Genomic DNA, 20,016 nt, shown 5'->3' on the forward strand with positions numbered 1-20,016 from the left:
AAAATAGTATCACTTACCAATTTTGTCCACCAGGGCTGTAACTATCGATAAAGGAGACATCTTAGCTTCATGAACTTTGGTGTGCATGTAGCAAATAAGAACTGTAGGAAAACAGAAGAGAACCAAATAAAAGCAAAGTAGAATTACTTCTCAACATTTACAATTCACTCCTGAGATCTAGAAAAAGTCTTATATTGTTTTGAAGATCCAACCCCCCATGTCCCACTTGTGGTCTTATCCTATGACCCAAGACTTTTATACATTGAAGAAATCTGAGGATCCTCTAATCTAACTGTCCAATCAGTTTTTGATTTGGTGAGGAAATTGAAGCCCAAAGCATAGGCCCATCAGGTGGCTTGTCACCACTCCAGAAAGACACAGTGCCTACATCAGAGAAAGACCCCAGCACACAAGTCTGATGGCATCAGACATCTTCAGAAAAGAAAAACAATCACAGGGACTCAGCTACCTGTTTTTCTCCTGACTCTTTCTTAATCATGAAGCAATTAATTCACTCAGCATTACCCCACCTTCCCCATAACACTCTGTGGCTATCTGTACACTTTCCATCACTTAGCAACCATTTGTATGTGCCAAGTATGGTTCTAGGCACCTTCTGTATTTCGTGGCCTCCCTGCTTCCCCCATGATTCATTCAAATGTTTACCACCAACAGGACTGGGTGTGTGCTCAATAAGTATTTGCTGTGTGACAATGAATTCTTCCATCCATGCACCTGCTAAAGGATGCACTGGGGGAATGAGAAGCTAAAGGCAAAGAAATTCCATTTAAAAGCCTTTGTGGTACCCCCCCCCCCAAAAAAAAACAACCATAGTCGTCTAAGAGCAGTGGAAATAAAGAGAAAAGATCTAAGAACTAAGAAGGGAGACTTGACTAAAGCCAGGTTTCCAGCTGGCATGAATGAAGATGGTATACCATTCACTGAAAAAGATAATACAGGAAGAGGAAAAGGGGCTGTTTTCCACATGTTGAATTCGAGAAGCCTCTGGCCCATCTAAATGAAGATGTCCAGGAGATAGGACAAAGTGGTCTAGAACTCAGAAAAGTAGGCCAGGAAATGTACCTTCCTAAGTACAGTGGGGCCTTGACTTACGAGTGTCCCGACTAATGAGTTTTTTGAGATACCAGCTATCTCTTGGCCGATTTTTTGCATTGAGTTGATAGAGTAATTTGAGTTAACGAGCTCCTTAACAAGCTCGGTCTCGGAACGAATTAAACTCGTAAGTCAAGGCCCCACTATATTCCCCATACTTTATCAACTAAAGCATGGGAAGTAAAGGAGATGATTTCTAGAGAATGTGCAAATAACCAAAAAAAGGGGGGGCAGAAGACAAAACCCTGAGGGTAACTGACATTTAAGGGATCAACAGAGACAGAGGAGCCTACACAGGAGAAGAGGAAGGAGCAACCCGAGAGACAGGAGGAACTGGCACCTGAGCCCAAGGACAAGTCTGACAGCAGTAGGAGCCGCAAAGGAGCTGAGTAAGGCCTGAAGAGTAGATCATGCAATGAGGGGGCCAACGGAGAGCTTGGCAAGAGCAGTTCAATGGCATAAGGAGAAGCCAGAACATGGAGGGTTGGGAAATAACAGGGGGTCAGGAGACAGAGGCAATAGGAGCATATGATTTTTTTCTAGTTCTTTCCAGAAAGTTAGTTCTGAAGTGAAAGAGACAGCTGGAGAGTGTTAGAGGGAAGTGAATTTTGCCTACTTTTCATTTTAAGATAAAAGAGACTTAAAGCCCTAACCAGTTTGGCTCAGTGGATAGAGCGTCCGCCTGCGGACTGAAGGGTCCCAGGTTCAATTCCGGTCAAGGGCATGTACCTTGGTTGCAGGCACATCCCCAGTTGGGGGTGTGCAGGAGGCAGCTGATGGATGTTTCTCTCTCATCGATGTTTCTAACTCTCTATGCCTCTCCCTTCCTCTCAGTAAAAAAATCAATAATATATATATATTTTTTTAAAAAGAGACTTAAAGACGTAATAAGGCAAGTTCCTTGAAGAAATGGAAGAAATAGGATCAAGTAAACAGGTGAAAGGGACTGGCCACCAATAGGAGGTAATGAAGAAAAAACAGGGCAGTGGCAGGGGAGTTTGTAAATTTAGGGACACTTATGTAAATCAAAGTCAAACGTGTGTGTTTAATTTTCTTAAAGGCCATTAAGAAATTGTAACCTGGTTTATTTAACCTGACGACAATAGTAGCTAGGTGTAAGCCTAACAATGGACTTACGTCTATATTTTTTAAGTGATTAAAGCCTTTCTTTAAACCCTTTCCCATAGTTCAATCCACAAGTCATTAGTTAGGAGTAAACAAGGTCGCCCAGAGCAGGATGTTGAAAGCCAAGTGGGGTCAGGAGGACAAGCGGAGAGGTAACAAGAGCGATGGCCCAGCATGGTGACCCTGAGCACAGTGAGGACAGTGACCTGCAGAAAGGGACTTGCATGGCGTAGGCCCCAGTGAGGGGAGCAGCCATGAGAGGGAGGGATGGCAGAGATATGACATTGGCTACATCCAGGGGAACCGATCAAGTAAGTAAAACATTAAGGATAATGGAACCAGCCGAGACCGGTTTGGCTCAGTGGCTAGAGCGTCGGCCTGCGGACTGAGGGGTCCCGGGTTCGATTCCGGTCAAGGGTATGTACCTGGGTTGCAGGCATATCCCCAGTGGGAGATGTGCAGGAGGCAGCTGATCGATGTTTCTCTCTCATCGATGTTTCTAACTCTCTATCTCTCTCCCTTCCTCTCTGTAAAAAAATCAATAAAATATATTAAAAAAAAAAAAAAGGAAGGATAATGGAACCAGTTGGAGAAAGGAATTACAAATATGAAAAGGAAAGAAATAACAACGAAACTGTGGTGTGGAATTGGAACTATCAGTGTGAACCCCTGGTTTTCACACAGAAACAGACAGAGAGATAAACACAGAGGTAAACGTGTGTATGTGCATACATTCCCCAGCTCATTCAATGAAAGGGCATGGGGACAGTCATACCCCAGCAGCAATGACCACTCCCCTCCCAGCACCCAGACCTTGGTTTCTAAATATCATTCTCCAGCCCGGCCGGTGTGGCTCAGTGGTTGAGCATCAACTCAAGAACTAAGAGGTCCCCGGTTCGATTCCTGGTCAGAGCACATGCCCGGGTTATGGGCTCAACCCCCCGTAGGAGGCATGTGGGAGGCAGCTGATCAATGATTCTCTCTCATCCATGTTTCTATCTATCTCCCTTCCTCGCTCTTTAAAATAAACATTTAAAATAAATAAATAAATATTCTCCACTAAAAAGAACCAGGGCTGATTCCAGGACTGGGGCAGGGAAAGTACAAATGAACCTAAAACAGTGATGGCGAACCTTTTGAGCTCGGCGTGTCAGCATTTTGAAGAACCCTAACTTAACTCTGGTGCCGTGTCACATATAGAAATGTTTTTATATTTGCAACCATAGTAATACAAAGACTTATATTTTTGATATTTATTTTATATATTTAAATGCCATTTAACAAAGAAAAATCAACCAAAAAAATGAGTTCGTGTGTCACCTCTGACACGCGTGTCATAGGTTCGCCATCACTGACCTAGAACATCTTGCCATGTCACAGAAAGACAGAAAGTGCTCAAAAAATGATAGGGACACATCAAGAAAAACCCACAAAAGCTAGCTTGAATGGATTAGGCCAGTCCTGGGACAATTTGAGTATCTAAACAGATGATAGTACAGGTAACATATTATAACCCATTCAATAAAACAGGAATCCCTGAGTCCATATTGATTTTATTTTCCTCCTCCTTCTCCTCCTCCTCCTCCTTTCCCTCCCCCTCCTCCTCCTCTTCTTCTTTTTTTGTTAATCCTCACCCCAAGAATATTTTTCCAGTGATTTTTAGAGCGAGTAGAATAGAAGGTAGGGGGAGAGACACAGAGAGAGAAACATTGATGTGAGAGAGACACATCAATTGGTTGCCTCCCACATGTGTCCCAACCAGGACAGAAGATAGAGCCTGCAACCAAGGTACGTGCCCTTGACCAGAATCAAACCTAGGACCCTTCAGTCCGCAGGCCGATGCTCTATCCACTGGGCCAAACTGTCTAGGGCCATATTGATTTTAAAGTAGTCAGTTGAAAATCTGATGAGGAATAGGATATTTACAAGGTCCCAAAGTACCTCCCTTCAAAGTACTTATTAGTTACAAAGAGGAAAAGAGTAACTTCAGTGAAGAAGCCTGGCAAACACCACCTTCAACAAGGAATCAAAGTTAACATCACGGTAATGGGGCAAATCAGAATCATGTACCACTTGATAAGATGCAATAAAAATACAGCATCCCTTCTGTGACATTCCTGCCAAAGATGCACATCCTCAATCTAAACTTGGGGAAGCATCAAACAAACCCAAATGGAGAGAAATTCCACAAAAGAAGTGGCCTATAAACTTCAAAAGTGTCAAGGTCATAAAAGTCAGAGAAAGACAGGAACTATCCCTGACATGACAACTAAATGCAACATATGATTCAGAGCTGGATCCTTCCACTATAAAGTCCCATGGGTGAAAGTTGAATGGCGTCGAAGGACTAGACCCGTGGTCAGCAAACTGCGGCTCGCGAGCCACATGCGTCTCTTTGGCCCCTTGAATGTGGCTCTTCCTAAGCCTTAGGAGTACCCTAATTAAGTTAATAACAATGTACCTACCTATATAGTTTAAGTTTAAAAAATTTGGCTCTCAAAAGAAATTTCAATCATTATACTGTTGATATTTGGCTCTGTTGACTAATGAGTTTGCCGACCACTGGACTAGACAATCTAATGTACCAGTGCTAACTTCTTGATGTATTGTGGTTCGGTAAGAGAAGGACCTTATTGGTAGGAAACAGACATGAAAATATTTGGGGATGATATGCATGTCAGCAACATACTCTTCCATGATTCAGGGAAGAACAATTCTTTGTACTTGTTTGCAACTTTTCTGTAAATTTAAGACTTTTTAAAAAGTTATTAGAAAGAAAAACAAAGTTATTAGAAAGGAGAATTAATCAGTTTCTAACTGATAAGTAGGAATCCACATTTTTGGGGGGAATTATGCCAATTCAGAGGTAGTAGCTGTTCTTTTTCTCCTCTTTTATAATATCCTCATCTGTGCAAGTTAATAAAAAATCCCTTTCTAGATATAGGATTTAATGTATTAGTCTAAGTATTTCGAAATACTAAAATAATACCAGTACCTCCTAAGCTGTCAAGGTCCTCAAGAATCCTGCCAAATCTGTGAAATAAAGAAAACAGAATTAAGTGAAAATAAGTTCTGTAGAAATAAATAGCACACTTTGGGGTGATGAAAATGTTCAAAAATTCATTGTGGTAATGGCTGCACAATTCTCTGAATGTACTAAAAACCATAGAATTGCACACTTTCAATAAGTGAGTGGTATGGTGTGTGAATGATATCTCAAAGTTGCAATAAAGAAAGGAAATGAAATAAAGGCAAACAAACAACACAAATAAAAACAGTGCTATGTTACCTTACGGTATTTTGAACAGTCAAATATTTCTCTCGTAATTCAGGCTGACTGCCCAAAGGCAAGAGAACTTCAACATAACTGTCTTTCATTCTCCTAGGGGGCAGTGCTTCCTGTGACTTTGCCAAAAAACTACGAAGTAATTTTCTTTCCTCCATTGCTTTCATATGGTCTCTGAGAAGAAAGGACAAAAGCTTCATGAGACACAGGAGCAGTGCTGTCCCACAACCCCAGTTGTACACAGGCCAGACAGGCACCATCAAAGGAGGAAAGAGGTCTGGGCCTACCTCATCTCCTCTTCCTTCCCTCCCTTCACACCTGCGACTTAGTGAAATTAAAATTTTCTGTTAACACTTCTTAGGCTAGTAGATAGGAAAAACATACTTATAAGTGATATGGATATACCCAAATGAACCATTTATTCACCCTCATCAAAAAGTGTATTCAAATAATAAAATACTTGAAATGACATGGCCACTGAATTCCGTATTCCCATTTCTCTACTTGACAGTTCTTATATTCTCTGTGCCCCAACTCTCTTCTCTTATTTTCTCTTCTTCCTTTCTCTCTCTCTCTCTCTCTCTCTCTCTCTCTCTCTCTCTCTCTCTCTCCCCCCCCTCCCTCCCTCCCTCCCTCCCTCCCTCCCTCCCTCCCTCCTCCATCCTGTCAATTTCAGGAAAAAGATAGCAGAGGAAAAATGAAGTATATCCAAAAGAGGTATGGAAGGCAGAGCAAAAGGTAAAGAGGAAGAGAATATGAGGAGACAGAAAAGGAAGGAAAAAGAAGAGGCAATTAAGGTGGAAGAGAAGAGAGACACAAGGGACTAGGAAACTAAAATGTTTACAATATCATTAAATAAGATATCTTTTTGCCCTAGCTGGTTTGGCTCAGTGGATAGAGCATCGGCCTGCAGACCAAAAGGTGCCCAGTTCGATTCCGGTCAAGGGTATGTACCTCGGTTGCAGGCTCCTCCCTGGCCCAGGCCCTGGTTGGGGCTTGTGCAGAAGGCAACCAATCAATGTGCTTCTCTCACACTGATATTTCTCTGTCTTTCCCTCTCTCTCCCATTCTCTCTAAAAATCAAGGGAAAAATGTCCTCGGGTGAGGATTTTAAAAAATAATAAAATAAGATGTCTTTTTAAGCTTCACTTATGAAGTATTTATTATTGCCAGAAAAGTTTAGCCTGCAAAAGATATAGGGGATAGAGGAATAAGTTAAATGGCACCCAGTAAATCCAGAATGTGGACCATTCTACAAGACAAATGGGTTGGCCTTAAAGTCAAGCTTGTGGTGATAAAAAAAAAAAAAGGGACAGAGGGATAACTATTATTCTAGATTAGGGGGGACTAAAGAGTCCTAACCACCAAATGCAATATGCAATCCTTTATTGGATTTTGATGGTTTGTTTTTGTTTTTGAAATATGTTTTTATTGATTTTTTTTTAGAAAGTGAGGAAGGGAGGGGGATAAAGAGATAGAAACACTGATGAGAGAGAAACATCACTGATCAGCTGTCTCCTGCATGCCTCCTACTGAGGATCGAGCCCAAAACCCAGGCATGTGCCTGACCAGGAACTGAACTGATGACCTCTTGGCTGCTGGGTCAATGCTCAACCACTGAGCCACACTGGCTGGGCTGGATCTTGATGCTTTTAAAAAGCTAGACTTATGTGCAAACCTGGGCATTCTGGGAAAGCGATTTTAGGGGGGGGAGCTATAAAAGACATCTGAGGAACAGTTGAGGAATTATGAATATAAATGTGTAATATACTGCTAGGGAATTAGTGTCAATTTCATTATGTTACAGACTATCTTCCTTGTGGAAGATACATGACTACTGATTTTGTTACATAGGAGAATATATTTATGTATTGGAGATGTGTGCTGAAGTGTTGTAATAGCTATAATTAACTTAGAAACAGTTCAGCCAATTTGTGTATATTGGCAAATCTGGAAAAATGTTAATAAGCATCCAATCCAGATGGTTGGGCCATAGGTATTCTTTATCCTAGTTTTTAGAAAGGTGAAATTTTCCTATAAAGAAGTCATTAGATGACTTTTATACCAACAATAGGTTATGATTTTTATTGACTTGAGAGAGAGAGGAAAAGGGGGGGAGGGAAGGAAGGAAGGAGAGGGAGAGAGAGAGAGAGACATTGATTTGTTGTTCCACTTATTTATGCATTCACTATTTGATTCTTGTATGTGCCCTGGCTGGAGATCAAATCCGCAACCTTGGCATATCAGGATTATGCTCTAACTGAACTACCCAGCCAGGGCACCAACAATAGATTATTGCATGCTGAGTGATCACTTGAACTTTTTATCTCATTTTAGCCTCAAAATCCTGTGCACCAAGAGGAACATTATCCTATTTTACATCAGGAAAATACTGAAAGAGAAAGACTGTATAAGAACCTGGTTGCCCTAACCGGTTTGGCTCAGTGGATAGAGCATCAGCCTGTGGACTGAAGGGTCCCAGGCTCGATTCCAGTCAAGGGCATGTACCTTGGTTGCGGGCACATCCCCAGTAGGGAGTGTGCAGGAGGCAGCTGATCGATGTTTTTCTTTCATCTTTGTTTCTAACTCTCTATCCCTCTCCCTTCCTCTCTGTAAAAAAATCAATAAAATATATTTTTCTTAAAAAAGAACCTGGTTATTTGTGAACTAACAAGATGCAATAAAGTAGTCAGACTGCATGAAATAGAAAAACCAGGAAACTTGGGTTCAAGTCCCAAACCCTAATAATGGTTGAATCTCTTGAAGTTTCTGTTTCATCATCCATAAAAAGGGATAGGAACATATGCCATAAGCCTTTCACAACTCTTGTTGAGAACCAGTGAAGTAATATACCTGAATGCACTTTGAAAAATGTGGAGTACAGCCCTGACCGGTTTGGCTCAGTGGATAGAGCGTCGGCCTGCGGACTGAAGGGTTCCAGGTTCGATTCTGGTCAAGGGCATGTACGTTGGTTGCGAGCACATCCCCAGTAGGGGGCATGCAGGAGGCAGCTGATTGATGTTTCTAACTCTCTATCCTTCTCCCTTCCACTCTGTAAAAAATCAATAAGATATATTTAAAAAAAAAAGAAAAATGTGGAGTACATGTAAATCACATTATTTTATGGCAACAATGCATCAACTGATGAACATGTTGGAATGTTGATCTTCTCCCTCAAGTAAAAAAAGCACCTTTCAATCTATTTCCATACACAGTTCCTCCCTCCCCCACCCTACAATGAGACCATCAACTGAGCCTAATTACAGCCTCACATACCACTTCAGGGATGAAAGAATGAATATACAAGAGTGCGTACCTCCAGTTGGTAGATACTCCTACTATTTCCCGCAGCTTATCTCGAACTGAAACAAAAATAAAGAGGTCATCCCTTGAAACAAAGAAATATGAGAACGATGGCAACAAGCGCAAGAACTAAGAAAAGCGATTCATGCACTCAAAAGCTTTAAAGAGCCATGAATTTTCATTTAATGCCACAAAAATAGCTCAGAGAAGGGTTCAGGTCTCTGCTTCCTGAAAACGTGAAACTATTGTCTCCTTAGCACAGAAAAGAATACCCTTGTGCCAATCACTAGGGTTTACATAAGCAAACAAAAAAGGATAATTCCAATTATTCATTGATGGGGCTATATCAGTGTTAACAGGAGTCCCTTTTTGATGGAGATACTATGAACAAAATCCCCATCTATCTTATATGCAGTAGATCAAATTAGTTCAGGAACTAACAATAATATCCAAATCTGAGTATCATTCTAATTGATTTCTCATATACTTACGTATTCTATGCTAATTGTTAGAAAAGCTTAAGCCATAAAAATGAAGCAAAAATGTAAATCAAGGGAAGGCAAAGAATGCAATTTAATTTTTGTTAATGCCCACTGCCCAAAAGTAGAAGAAAGAATTAATATAAAAAAAAAATCACTTGGTTGATACTAATTACCACACACACCATTATTCACGTGTAAAGGTGAAGATGCTATATGGATAAAGGGAAAATAAATTAGATAAGAAGTTGTGATTCAAAACTAAAAAATAAATCTTTAGGATTTCAAATAATGTGTTGAGTTCATGTTTTTTTTCTAGCATTTAACAATATATATTCAAGTTACAGGAAATTAATGGTCCTTGTCCTTCAATAACTAACTGAGCAAAACCAAATATGGTAAGATTAACATGGGAAAATGGTTGACATATATATATATATATATATATATATATATATATATATATTTTTTTTTTTATTGATTTTCCACAGAGAGGAAGGGAGAGGGCCAGAGAGTTAGAAACATCGATGAGAGAGAAACACCGATCAGCTGCCTCCCACACCCCCCCACTGGGGATGTGCCCGCAACCAAGGTACATGCCCTTGACTGGAATCAAACCTGGGACCCTTGAGTCCGCAGGCTGATGCTCTATCCACTGAGCCAAACCAGTTAGGGCATGGTTGACTTTTTTGTCAATTATATATATCCCATAAATTTGGTGCAAACTCTATAAAATAAATCATAGAAAACTACAAAAATTAATTAGTAAATTAGTATTATTTCTGATTTTGTTTCTCCTGAGTTCCTTAAATAAATGAACAGAAAGTACCTGGAACAGCATACAGACTACTGATGCTCGCTAACATAAAACAATTATTACTAGTTTAGTCAGTGTAAGAAGAAAGGCCAGTGCTGAGGGCCAAAAAGGAAAGTAGAATTTTAAATTATATTTCTACATATATGTTTATGTAGACCTTTTAAAGAACCCACAATTTTTCCCTCGCCGGTTTGGCTCAGTGGATAGAGCATTGGCCTGCGGACTGAAGGGTCCCAGGTTCAATTCCGGTCAAGGGCACATGCCTGGGTTGCGGGCTTGATCCCCAGTAGGGGGCGTGCAGGAGACAGCTGATCAATGATTCTCATCATTGATGTTTCTATCTCTCTTTCCCTCTCCTTTCCTCTCTGAAATCAATAAAAATATATTTTTTAAAAACTTTTAAAAATCCACAATTTTAATTATAATGAGTACTCCTAAATTGATAAAGACATCCATAACTTGCATATCAGATTAATAATTGAAATTAATTTCAATTAAATATGGATTAAACAGGGTCCCTCTAACAAAATGGTGTACTAAGAGCATTTAATTGGTACAACTAAAGTACCCATCTCTTATTTATGCATTAGATTTCTTTTTTCTGTGTCTTCCTCTTCAGTACCTACACATGGGAAGTGGAAATCACTTAACTACTAAAAGAACTCAGTCCCCAAGGTTCTGAATGTGATTTCTACCCACAGCTATCCTGGTCATTTTATAAATAAGAAGTTTATGAAAGATCTACCTGTAGTATGCCTCATCTGCCCTGAATTATCTATCTACATGCCTCCCAAATAAAATAGGGTTTTTAACCACTTGAGTCTAAAAAGTAAACACCCTTGCCTTCATGAATGTGGAAGACTCTCTGTTTTTCAGGATTCTGGAACCCTTGAGTCAGTCCTCTGCCAGGAGTAAGCAGCCCCCTGCTCAAGGTACAAAGCCTGCAAAACAAGAATAAACACACTTATTTGTTTGTGGGTAGTTTTTATCACGCGCTAACAGGTGGCGCGGGCAATTTTTGCTAATTTTTTGCGCAAATGGCAACGTTCAGTAAAAATACGATAACTTTAGTTTACGTATTTATACGTTACCCACATTCTACCGCTAGTCTATAAAAAACATATTAATACGTGTCCCGCGCTCTACTACCAGTCAACGCTACCAGTCAACGTAAAACGTATAAATACGTTTCCTGCATACAATGTGTTAAAGTAGGTTCCATGGCTTCTCCCCTGGCAACCCCAAAGACCTGCGCCTCCTCCCAGAGCACTTGACTGTCCCACATCCTTAGCCTAATCATGCACCAAATAACAACATTTTGGTAACAACAAACCGCATATGTGACATGATATACCACATAGCCTAAGAGTGTAGTAAGCTATACCATCTAGGTTTGTGTTGTGTAAGTTCATTCTATCTATAATGTTCACACAATGACATAATCACCTAACAAAGCATTTCTCAGAACTATCCCTGTCATTAAGCAATGCATGACTGTACTGTATATTGTCTTCTAGGGGTCTATACTTATTTCTCCAGTGTATGCACATTTGCATATAAGGCTACTCTATAAATCATCTCTCCAACCAGAGTAAACATTTCTTTTTTTTATTTTTCAATTACAGCTTACATTCAATATTATTTTGTATTCGTTTCAGGTGTACAGCATAGTGGTTAGACAATCATATATTTTACAAAGTGTTCCCCCGGTATTTTCAGTACCCACCATACACAGTTATTACAATAATATTGACTATATTTGCTTTGCTATACTTTACATCCTGTGACTATTTTGTAACTACAAATTTGTACTTCTCAGTCCCTTCACGCTCACCACCCAGTCCCCCAAACCCCTTCTCCTCTGGCACCCATCAATCTCAGAGTAAATATTTTTTCTTTGTTTCTTTTTTTAAAATATGTTTATTGGCCCTAGCCGGTCTGGCTCAGTGGATAGAGCATCGGCCTACAGACCAAAGGGTCCTGGGTTCAATTCTGGTCAAGGGCACATACATTGGTTGCAGGCTCCTCCCCACCATCAACCAATCGATGTATTTCTCTCACATCAATGTTTTTCTCTCTGTCTTTCCCTCTCTCTTCCACTCTCCCTAAAAACTCAATGGAAAAATATCCTTGGGTGAGGATTTAAAAAACATTTTTATTGATTTTTACAGAGAGAGGAAGGGAGAGGGAGAGAGAGCAAAACATGGATCAGCTGCCTCTTCCACACCCCCTACTGGGGATCGAGCCCACAACCCAGGCATGTGCCCTAACCAGGAATTGAACTGGCAATCTTTCTGTGCACAGGATGACACTCAACCAACTGAGCCACACTGGCCAGGGCTCAGAGTAAATATTTTTTGAGCACAGAGACCAATTAGGTATCTAGCTACAAAACATAAAAGATATCAACCAGGTTTAGTGGATTTATTCTTGCTCTTTCTATTTTATTAGCTTCAGAAGCCCAGAATTGATTTGGTAAATGAATAAATTATGAACATATGTTTTTTCATTATCACACCATATTTCCTCAACAGATAAGCTAAACCCAATTATAAGTTTATCAACTTTGAAAACAGAATTAACCCTTTCCAGATTCAAAGACAGTATTTATTTCACTTAGGCAGAAATTTTCTAATCCCCAATGAAATAAAATAAAAGCTAATTATCCAAATGTGCCTACCCTATTTTCCCAAAATAAGTTATTTAAGTTGATTTTTATATATATATATTTTATTGGGTTTTTCTTACAGAGAGGAAGGGAGAGGGATAGAGAGTTAGAAACATCGATGAGAAGGACACATCGATCAGCTGCTTCCTGCACACCCCTCACTGGGGATGTGCCTGCAACCAAGGTACATGCCCTTGACCGGAATCGAACCTGGGACCCTTCAGTCCGCAGGCCGATGCTCTATGAGCCAAACTGGTCAGGGCTTAAGTTGATTTTTATTACTCACTATTGCTTTAAGTGTTGACTCCTAGCCATACACTGTCATATCACGAATAACACATATATAATATCAGGGATTGACAAACTGATCTGTTGAGAGCACAGGTAAAGAAGACAAGGTATTAAAGAGGTCATGATCCCTAAATACTGTTACTCACTCTAGCTCAAGTTACTATAAATTCTTACTACCTAGTACCAGAATAAGTGATGACACCCCCCGCCCCAACATAAAGTATATTTTTTATTTTCTTTAGTGCCCAACTTCACTATAGATTTCTCTCTAGAATTATATACAGCATTCAGGAAAATTCTCTAAGTAAAAATATTTGGTAAGACCTACATGTAACTCCTTAGCCATCCAGTCATCACACTAGCTGTGATACAACCCCTGCTGGCCCACTAAGATCAGAACACTTGGAGTATTTGGGGTTTGGGTTTTGTGTTTATTCTTTTTTTAAAATATATTTTTATTGATTTCAGAGAGGAAGGGAGAGTTAGGAGAGATAGAAACATCAATGATGAGAGAGAATCATTGATCGGCTGCCTCCTATACGCCCCACAGTGGGTATTGAGCCAAAAACCTGGGCATGTGCCCTGACCAGGAATCAAACCTGTAACCTCCTGGTTCATAGGTTGACACAACCACTGAGCTATGGCAGCCAGGACTTGTGTTTATTCTTTAATCAAATAAGTAATAAGTCTCTCTACGTTATATATTTTGGCTTTATTTTTTTCCACAATATACCTTCCACTTCTGTACTTTTATATGTATATTAATATTTCAGTCTTCTAAGTCTTGACCTTCTAGTTTGCATTTTCTCAGAACATGCATTTTCTTTTGTTCTCACTGTTTCACTTTACGTATTTTCTGTAGGTTCAAATCCCTTATTGAAGGAAACAGTCCTTCATTCTGCCTTCTCAGACACTAGCATTCTGCAACTGAATGTATTGGATTTTAAAAAGCTCACTGGAGAAAGCTAATATTGTAACAGTGGGCAACTGTAACTCACCCCACCATTGTTCTGACATTGTTTCTGTAAATGCTGACTCAGACTAATATGTAGCTTATAGGTAAACAGCGTCCTATATAATAAAGAGGTAATATGCAAATTAACCATCACACCCTCACAAGATGGCTGCCTAAGACCAGGACAGCAGGGGGGTTAGTGAGGGACGACCAAACGACTGAACTGCAGGCTGCGTGGGGCAACCAGGCCGGCAGAGGGGCCATGAGGGGTGACCAGGCCGACAGAGGGGGGGCAGTAAAAGGCAACCAGACTGGCGGGGGGGTGGAGTTAGGGGCCACCAGGCAGGCAGACAGGTGAGCAATTAGGAGCCAACGGTCCAGGATTGTGAGAGGGATGTCCGACTGCTGGTTTAGGCCCAATCCCTGGGATCGGGCCTAAACTGGCTGTCAGACATCCCCCAAGGGGTCCCAGATTGGAGAGGGTGTAGGCTGGGCTGAGGGGACCTCCCTCCCCCTGCCCCTCCCCCCCGCACGAATTTCGTGCACCAGGCTTCTAGTGTTTGTATAAGAATCCTAGGAACTAACTTCAGAAGATAGAGACTCTGACATTCAGTCATCACGGCTCTAGAATTGCTGACCTTCAACAGTAAAACCAGGATGGTATAAGACCAGGATGATATAAAACCAGGATGACGAAAACCAGGATGACACACACCAGACCATCACTTGAACAGAATGAACTGAATTGGCCTGCATGTAGAGAACTTTTCAACCTTCTCCCCTTGATCTCTGTTCTGCTTTCCCTCTCCCTCCTTATAAAAACCTCTTCCTGCACTGAGGTGTGAAGATGGGCTTTGGACAAAAGTGGCCAACACCTGAATAAACCTCTTTCTTTTCACCAGCATCTGTCTCATGAGTATGGCTTTTGTGGCGATATGCAGCCGAACCTTGATTTCAGTTACAATATTTCTCATTGCTACTATTAGCTGAAAGAGCAAAATATCATGCCCTCAAAATCTTAACTAGCAGTTATAATAGATGCAGTAGATGCTCCCAATATAAGAAATAAGACCTGACTCTGAGTAGCTAAATATATTGAATATGTATGCATCACAAAGTAATGGGAGGTATATAGCCATCTCATAAACTGGGTAAATATACATATACATAAGCATTTTTGTTTTGTTACAATAAGAGACAGCATTTTCTGAAGAGTGATAAAAACCATCCCATGCTGCCTGAACATGCTGTTTGTTAGAAGAGTGACCTTGGGCAAGTTATCTGACCTCTCTGAGTTTCAGTTTCCTCATCCGTAAAATAGGGAAACTAATAGCACTTATCCCATAGGATTGTCATAAGGATAAAGAAGCTATCATGTTGCCCTAGCTGGTTTGGCTCAATGGATAGAGTGTCAGCCTATGGACTGAAGGGTCCCAGGTTCGATACCGGTCAAGGCACATGCCCGGGTTGCGGGCTTGATCCCAGTGTGGGGCATGCAGGAGGCAGCCAATCAATGATTCTCTCTCATCATTGATGTTTCTATCTCTCTCTCCCTTTCCCTTGCTCTCTGAAATCAACAAAAATATATATTAAAAAAAAGAAGTTATCATGTTAAACCCTTAGAAGCGTGCCTGATACACTAGCAAAGTCCTCAAAAACAAAACAACAATAAAAACACCCACATCAGCTATTACTATTGCAGAAAGTCATGCTTCTCCAAAGTCTCCCCCAAAAGTAAAAAAGGACCAGAAATTTAGAAAGCATAAGCTAGGCACTATGATGGGCCATGTCTGAATTGTGAACCAAATGGAGTTGATGGAGGTAGAGAAACACTTGAGACAAATTATTTGGAAAACTGCGGTCCTGCAACCCTGTTCTTTGTATATTGCCTTAAAAATTTTGGAGATATACCCCTGTAACAGAACAAAGGCATAACTTGAATACTTTAAAAAATTGTTGACTAATCAAAAAATAGTATAAAAAATTTCTATTGCTCTTGAACATTCAGCTTATGATAACTTCCAATTTAGTATTCTATCTACTGATAATCTGATGAAAATGGATATATAAAAATGGTATATACTATTTCAGAAGGTTCACAGACCACCCCCTTTTGACACCCCCATAAGGCTCTTATATTTAAAAATTCTGCCGAAACCGGTTTGGCTCAGTGGATAGAGCGTCGGCCTGCGGACTGAAGGGTCCCAGGTTCGATTCCGGTCAAGGGCATGTACCTGGGTTGCGGGCGCATCCCCAGTAGGAGATGTGCAGGAGGCGGCTGATCGATGTTTCTCTTTCATTGATGTTTCTAACTCTCTATCCCTCTCCCTTCCTCTCTGTAAAAAATCAATAAAATATATTAAAAAATAAAATAAAATAAAAATTCTGATTCAGATCAACCTCCTGAAAAACATAAAGTTCAAAGAATTAGATGATTTTTCCCAGTGCCAGTCAACTAGAGAGAGAGCAGTTCTTCTGATCCCTCTTCCATACGTACATATGCAGTTGCTCTTGTCACAATCTCGGCTACTTCCCTTTATATATGCAGCAGAGAGGAAAAGGAAGGGAGAATGATTTCATCATTACCCAACACTCAGGCACCCCAGGGTAACTGGCTTATTCCCTGAGAAGACTTCAGACGTTTTAGAGCAAAACCCCTAGGCCAGTGGTTCTCAACCCTTCTAATGCCGCGACTCTTTAATACAGTTCCTCATGTTGTGGTGACCCCCAACCAGAAAATTATTTTCGTTGCTACTTCATAACTGTAATTTTGCTTCTGTTATGAATCGTAATGTGAATATCTGATATGCAGGATGTATTTTCATTGTTACAAATTGAACATAATTAAAGCATCGTGATTAATCACAAAAACAATATGTAATTATATATGTGTTTTCCGATGGTCTTAGGTGACCCCTGTGAAAAGGTCGTTCGACCCCCAAAGGGGTCATGACGCACAGGTTGAGAACCTCTGCCCTAGGCCTTTCAAAGAAACTGTCAAAAGGCTTTTGGGGCCGAAACCGGTTTGGCTCAGTGGGTAGAGCGTTGGCCTGCGGACTGAAGGGTCCTGGGTTCAATCCCGGTCAGGGACATGTACCTTGGTTGCGGGCATAGCCCCAGGGGGAGATGTGCAGGAGGCAGCTGATCAATGTTTCTCTCTCATCGATGTTTCTAACTCTCTATCTCTCTCCCTTCCTCTCTGTAAAAAATCAATAAAATATATTTTTAAAAAAAGGCTTTTGGGGAAACTCAGGCCCTAGCGCTCCCTAATTGAATCTTTCCAACGAAAGAAGACCCAGGAGCCCAAGCTCTCCACGGCTTGCTTAAGGAGTCACATAAGTGCCTTGGCTCTGTTCTGGATCCCAAGCTTAGGGTGGGTGTCTGGGAAGAATCTTTTCAGTACAGTAACAGGCAATGCCATTCTCACCCTCCACTCTGAAGGAATGCCTCAATTTAGAAGTAAACAAATTCGGGTGGCCCTTTTGTGAATGGGAGGAAAAGAAGCTACAAAGATCGCCCACCAGTCCAATAACCTAATCATCTTGGACAGTCCATATTCATTGATGAACTCTTTCTCTTAGGCACTAAGGAGTACCGTCTTAGGTTTCAATAGGACTCATGAGGAAGGAATGCAAATTTATGTGTATTCATTGCAAAGAAAGGGGACTTCCAAATTGGGGGAAGAGGAGATCAAGAAAGGTTTCCTGGAAAGCACATGGGCAAGGCTGTGGAGTTTGTAGAGGGCCTTTCACATGATGTCCAACTGTGATCCTTCCTTTTTTTTTTAAATCTTTATTGTTGAAAGTATTACATATGTTCCCCTTTTCCCCCTTGTGGTCCTTCTTTTAACCTGACTTTAAACCTGTCTTCAAATAGTATAAAAAAGGGTGCTTTTTAAATGCTATAAACAAGAGACACACACACAGAGAACTTTTCTCAAGTGATAGCAAGGTCCACAGAGACCCCCTAAGAGAGAACCAGGACCCCCCCCAAAATAATTGAGGGGGATCACTGTCAGAAGTACTGTGGGCCACACCAGAGGGGCCGGGCGGGGCACCTGTAGCTGGATGATTCCAGAAGGTAGAACGGTGAAGGGCCCCCTGGGGCCCAGACAGGCAGAAAGAAGTTGAACAGCTGGAGTGCTCCAGTGAAGGGGTTTGGGCGAGAGCCAGCCACCCTGAAATCTAAAGCCTGAGGCTTCATCTGGGTAAGCTGGGATGATGACATTTACAAAACAGCATCCTCTCTTCGTCTAAGTGGCCCAATCAAAGCCCCCCGCCCGCTTGCCTTGCTGCTCATTAAAGGTAAAGTCGCAGTCAGCACCAGGGGTCCTCGTCATACAGTCCTGAGAGCCCAGTAAGTACCCTACATTACAACACACTTAAGTCTGAGTCCAAGTAGGCCAAGCACTTAACCCTAAAAATGTTCTCCAAAGGAGGGCAAAGGGCTGAAAAGGTAATATGGGACTCCAGATACCAGCTTTCTGATAAGGGGCTACCCCCAAACCACACCCGGGATGAGCAAACGTAAAGGAATTTCAGGGAACACCCAACTTCCTCCCTTAAAGTGCCGCTTCGCTATTAATATCACACTCAAAGCCACAAGACGCTAAGGTGGGGAGCGCCGTGCCCCACCCCAGGCCGGCGCACCCGCTCCCGGCGTGGTCCCGGCAGGCGGGCGCCCTTCTCCTTCCAGCCTCACGTTCTGCCCAAATGCCCACGCATTCGTGCCGCCCGCCGGCAACCCCGCCCTTCCGCCCGGGCCCGCTAGCAGCGCCGCGGGCAGGCGTGGGCGCCCCCCAACAAGCCACGTCAGGCCCCCCCGCCACCTACCGCAGCGCCACAGGCCTCATCGCGCTCCGCCGCTGTGCACGTGACCAGAGACCCGGGCCCGGCGGAGGGAAGCAGAAGCGAGGAAAAGGGCGAGAGCAAATGCGACAGCGAGCGCCACGGCGACCAGAACTCGCCGCCCAGGCCGACCGCACCCCGGCCGCCCGGCCCTCCGGGGGCGGACCCCTCCACCCACGCGGCCTGGGGGCGGGGCCTCGCTGCCAAGGGGCGGGGCCACGCTAGGCCTGCAGCTCAGCTCATTGGCGGGAAACTGGAGTCCGTCTCCGTGGAGCTGCCCACTCTAGCAGCCTCGGGCCGGCCTTGGTGGATGAAATGCACCGCGGAGCGTGGTCAGGGGTGTGAGGTGGCGGCGAAGTGCTGCCGGGTCCTTAGAACTTGTCCCCATTATCCCTCTTTGCTGAAAGCCGCGCGACTTTGATGGCCACGCCTCGCCTCCCCGTCCATCTTGTTCTTAGCTGTACGTTGTCATCTTCTAGGCATTTTCCCAAACTACTGATGCCTGGGCCCCACCCTGTGGAGACTTGATTTAGTTAAGTCAGGGGTGTGGCCTAGCATTAAGGATGTGTCTGAAGGAGCCCCAGGTGGTTCTAAAGTAAGCGAAGGTTGAGAACCACTGCCCTGAAGGGGAAAAAAATCCGTTCCTCTTCTAATCTCGGCCTGCCCCCTAGTGTTGACAAGGTAGAGATCTAGGCGGGGCCAGAGAAATTCAAGGTCACGCCCTTATGATTTTACCCTAGGACCTTATTCTGCATTTCATTCAACAAATTCTTTTTGTTTTTAGTTTATTGATCTTTTACAGAGCGGAAGAGAGAGGGATAGAGAGTTAGAAACATCAATGAGAGAGAAACATCGATCAGCTGCCTCCTGCACATTCCCCACTGGGATGTGCCCACAACCAAGGTACATGCCCTTGACCGGAATCGAACCTGGGACCCTTCAATCCGCAGGCCAATGCTCTATCTGAGCCAAACCAGTCAGGGCTCATTCAACAACTTCTTACTGGGCTGTTTGCAATGCGCCAGAACGTCGTTGCAGATGCTGGGGATGCAAAAAAAACTAATAAAAAAAATTCCTGCTTTTGGGGGGCTTACTTAGCAGGAAAGGAAAACAAGTCAGCAAGCAAGTTAGC

The 20,016-nt window shown here is 42.3% G+C and overlaps 1 protein-coding gene across 3 annotated transcripts in view; it reads right to left on the bottom strand.

Annotated features, from left to right (window-relative positions):
- The window catches only part of ACOT9 (acyl-CoA thioesterase 9), a 35,861-nt gene extending 16,803 nt beyond the window's left edge, over window positions 1–19,058 (bottom strand). The window contains exons 1-7 of one of the 3 annotated variants that reach the window (XM_081081230.1): window positions 18,870–19,032; window positions 16,535–16,571; window positions 10,967–11,064; window positions 8,841–8,886; window positions 5,528–5,698; window positions 5,234–5,271; window positions 18–101 (exon numbers count right to left, since the gene is read on the bottom strand). In XM_081081230.1, coding sequence (XP_080937356.1) covers window positions 18–101; window positions 5,234–5,271; window positions 5,528–5,698; window positions 8,841–8,886; window positions 10,967–11,064; window positions 16,535–16,536 — 439 coding nt within the window. In that variant the 5' untranslated portion in view covers window positions 16,537–16,571; window positions 18,870–19,032. Of the gene's footprint in view, window positions 1–17; window positions 102–5,233; window positions 5,272–5,527; window positions 5,699–8,840; window positions 8,887–9,491; window positions 9,519–10,966; window positions 11,065–16,534; window positions 16,572–18,869 lie in introns of all 3 variants that reach the window. The other 2 variants (XM_081081228.1, XM_081081229.1) reach the window with 2 other exon arrangements.
- Window positions 19,059–20,016: the final 958 nt, after the last annotated feature.

The sequence above is a fragment of the Myotis nattereri genome (assembly GCF_964212035.1).
Source record: "Myotis nattereri genome assembly, chromosome: X".
Classification (NCBI taxonomy): domain Eukaryota; kingdom Metazoa; phylum Chordata; class Mammalia; order Chiroptera; family Vespertilionidae; genus Myotis; species Myotis nattereri.